This window comes from Crocodylus porosus, unplaced genomic scaffold (assembly GCF_001723895.1).
Source record: "Crocodylus porosus isolate Cpor-Errol unplaced genomic scaffold, CroPor_comp1, whole genome shotgun sequence".
Classification (NCBI taxonomy): Eukaryota; Metazoa; Chordata; order Crocodylia; family Crocodylidae; genus Crocodylus; species Crocodylus porosus.
In genome coordinates, this window is record NW_017728912.1 from 33,935,901 (window position 1) to 33,939,297 (window position 3,397).

General features: G+C 53.6%; 1 protein-coding gene across 2 annotated transcripts in view; it reads right to left on the reverse strand.

Moving 5' to 3' along the window:
• The window catches only part of SHROOM3 (shroom family member 3), a 96,117-nt gene that overhangs the window by 20,226 nt on the left and 72,494 nt on the right, over positions 1 to 3,397 (reverse strand). For both annotated transcript variants that reach the window (XM_019534250.1, XM_019534249.1), the window contains one exon: positions 335 to 1,264. In XM_019534250.1, coding sequence (XP_019389795.1) covers positions 335 to 1,264 — 930 coding nt within the window. The remainder of the gene's footprint in view (positions 1 to 334; positions 1,265 to 3,397) is intronic.

Genomic DNA, 3,397 nt, shown 5'->3' on the forward strand with positions numbered 1-3,397 from the left:
CTGGACTCTCTCAAGCTTCTCCACATCCTTTTTGAATTGTGGAGCCCAAAACTGGATGCAGTACTCCAGCTGTGGCCTCACCAAGGCCATTGTCTGACAACAGTGCCTGGGGCTGGGAAAGCCTGGTGCTAGGAACTGCATGGGGTTGCCTTCCTTTCCAGCTTCTTTCCCTGTATATGTACTCCCTAGCATCCTCCCTGGCAAATGGCAATGGTGGGTAAGTCCCACGTTTTTTGTAAAGTCAGGTCCAAGGGGATGCATCCGTGTGTCTTATATAGCCCAGGACTGGCTTGGGTGGGCCAGGATGGTAAACAGCATTTCAGCTATCCCTTACCTCATTTTGGCCTCCTCTGCAGTCCTTGTGGTTGTGCTTCCTTCTTCTCCACCTGCCTCAAATGAAGCTGAAGGAAGAGGAGGAGGTGGCAATACCTCCCAGCTGCTTGCAGAAACACTGGGGTTTGGCTCAGGAAGAAGAGGTGGTGGCGGTGGAGTGGGGAAGAATTTAACTGTGGCCCCTGCAACACCAAGCTCTGATTCCTTGATAAACACCTCATCATTGTCATCTTCCTGCTGCACCGGTGGCAGAGTGAGCTGAAGGCATGACTCAGAGATCCGCAGAGAGATGGTCCCATGGGGAGGAGGAGTCTTGGGACTGGAAGCGCTGCTTTGGGTTGGCAGGCTCTGCCATCTCTGAAAGAACTTCTGCCCAGAAACTTGGGAAGAGGCAGAATCCTCTGAAAAGCTGCTATCTCCGACTGAATGAGCCCACTGAATGTTTGGTGGGATGGATCTCTGAAGCAGCACGGCCTTCTTTCTTCTCCACATCCCTTCTTCTGCTGAGCTCTCAGGGGAGCTAGTCTCAATGTCCAGGAGCTGTGACTGAAGATCATCACTTCCCTCTGAGAAAACAGCCTCTGGTTTGGCATGCCATCTCAGTGCCTGGCAATCTCCAGAAGACTTCAGGTCTGAGGGAGTCTGGGTGGAACGAGCACTGTTGAATGAGGAATGACTAGATTCAATTGGAGTAAAGTTAAGGAGCAAGGATCTAGGAGCCACCTTTTGCTCAGAAACATGACTCTTTGCTTCTGTTGGTGAGAAGACAAATGCTGAAGCCTGACTAATATGCCTAGAGAGTTCTTCAGCCTTGTGCGTCTCAGCCAGAGCAGATGAATTGGTGATGACCTCATTGTCGTGGGGTGGGTGGGTGTAATAACGTGTGAATGTTGGCTTTTCCGGATGGCTTCTTTCTTTATTGCTGGATGACCTAGAATGAGATGCTCCTATGACAAATCTAATATTTTCAGAGGGGCAGCAAAGTTTTCAAATGGCCCTTTCAAAAGCAGAGTTCAGATTATGCTAACGCCAATTTCTGCCTCCAATTTAAGTGGACTTTTGTACAGTTCCACTGGTGAACTGATGGTAAAACCAGTTATTCCTGCTTCAAACACCCAGGGCAAATTCTACAAAGGTATTAAGACACTTTGGTCAGGATTCAAAGCATCTCAGTTCATGGCCTTAATGTACCCATTGCCCCACATAACTTTTGAGTGCCTGCCCCAGAAGTGGGTTCAAAATGACCTAGTTAGCTCCTTAGGGTCCTTACAGAGTTAATGGGGAAAATCTGGAGATGCCAAAGAACAATTCAGATTTGGGTACCCTATATGGAGAACAGGGAGCAGCAAGTGTCTTTTAAGGGCCATTCAAAAATTCTAGAGATGTGTAGAGGTAGCTGAGAGGATTCACTAAAGCCCCTCTACTGGGTGTCTCTTTTAATTTGTGACTCACTACACTTATGGCCTTGTTACAGGTGATTTTGGGTGGCTCCTGGGACTCTTAACACCAGGATTGTCTGCGTATTAACACCTGAAACCCAGTTTTAAGCACTCATTAGGCAGTTTAAAGTTGTGCCACTCCAGGGCAGGATTATCTCTGATCCATGCTACCCAGCTCATGTTACGCTAACGTGTAGCCACTCCACCTGCCCCCCCCATCCCTGATGGCCCACTATGCCCCCACTCCCAACTCCCCAGAAACCCAGATCCCCCTCACTGCCTTCCCCATGCTTATTTGTGGCTGCTCACACTGTCTGTCCCAGGAGAGCAGGCAGGGAAGAGGTAACTTACCTGCCTGGCCACCACTGCTCTCTGGGCTGGGCTCAGCCCTGAAAAGAGCAGCAGCTCAGCATTCCTAGGTAGACAGGGGGGAAACCCATAGGCTGTGGAAGGCTGGGGCTAACAGAACTAAACCCCACAAAATGCAGGGAAGAGTTGGCCACACAGAGGGCCACAGGGCAGCCTGGGCATGGGCTCCAGGCAGCTACAGAAGGGGAGGCACATGGACACAGCCACCCAGCTACAGCCTGCATGCAGCCAGGATTGCAGCCTGGCATTGTTGAGCGCTGCTAGGGTTACCACATGTCTTGGTTTTCTGAATATTTCCTCTTTTTGAGTCCACCTATCTCCATCCCGGTTGGTTTTTCAAATCTGAGCAAGTGTCTCATTTTTTGCTTTGCTCTGCTGGTGGGAACAAGAGGAGCAGTGATTGTAGGCAGGGAGCTGCAGGTAGGTAAGTCTGGGTTGTGGGGCTGGGGCTAAGGCAGGGCAGGGGGGCCTGGGGGTTGCCTGCCCCCTCCAGAGGGAAGAGGGCGGGGGACATTTTGAGCCATAGCCAGGCCAGCAGCACAGGGTGGTGCCTATGTTTGCAGGGGCAGACTGGGCATAAGATGCTGTAGGGGACAGGGGGAGGTGGGCTGTGGACAAGCCTCCTGGCATGATGTGGCAGCCTCTGCCAAGGGCAGAGGGTGTCACAAGCCTCCCCAACTCTTCCCCCCAGCCTGCACCAGGGCTGGACTCATACCCAGCCACCATGCTCTGGCTTGCTTGGGATGGTGGCAGCTGGGACCCCTTCAGCAGGGCTGGGGGGAGCAGCGGGCTGCAGGTCGGGAGTGAGGGGCACCACCAGAGCTGGGGACGAGCAGGGGGCTTCTGGTTGGGAGTGAGAGGAACCAGCGTGGCTGAAGTCTGTGGGTCAGGGGTGGGGGATGGCAACAGGGCTGGGGGGATTGTGGTTTGGGAGTGAAGGGCAACAGAATGGGCAGGGGCAGAGCACTCCCATATCACTGCCTCCTCACAATCGTGCAGGGGTTGGGGTGAATGGGGCCCCAGGGTGGGTCATGGGACTGTTGGAGCCTGGGCAGCTTGTCCAGCGGTGCTGGGGGGCTCCCGCTGCTGTGCACATCTTGGGGGAGGCATGGGGGCATGTGCCCCCTAGATTTGTGCGCAGGGTGGAGGCAGGCTGCCACTGTGGGCTGCAGCTCTGTGCCCCAAAGCTGTTGCCTCAAGAGCCATGTGACATCCAGTGCCTGCCATCGCTGGGTTGCATTGCATTCTCTGTCCGT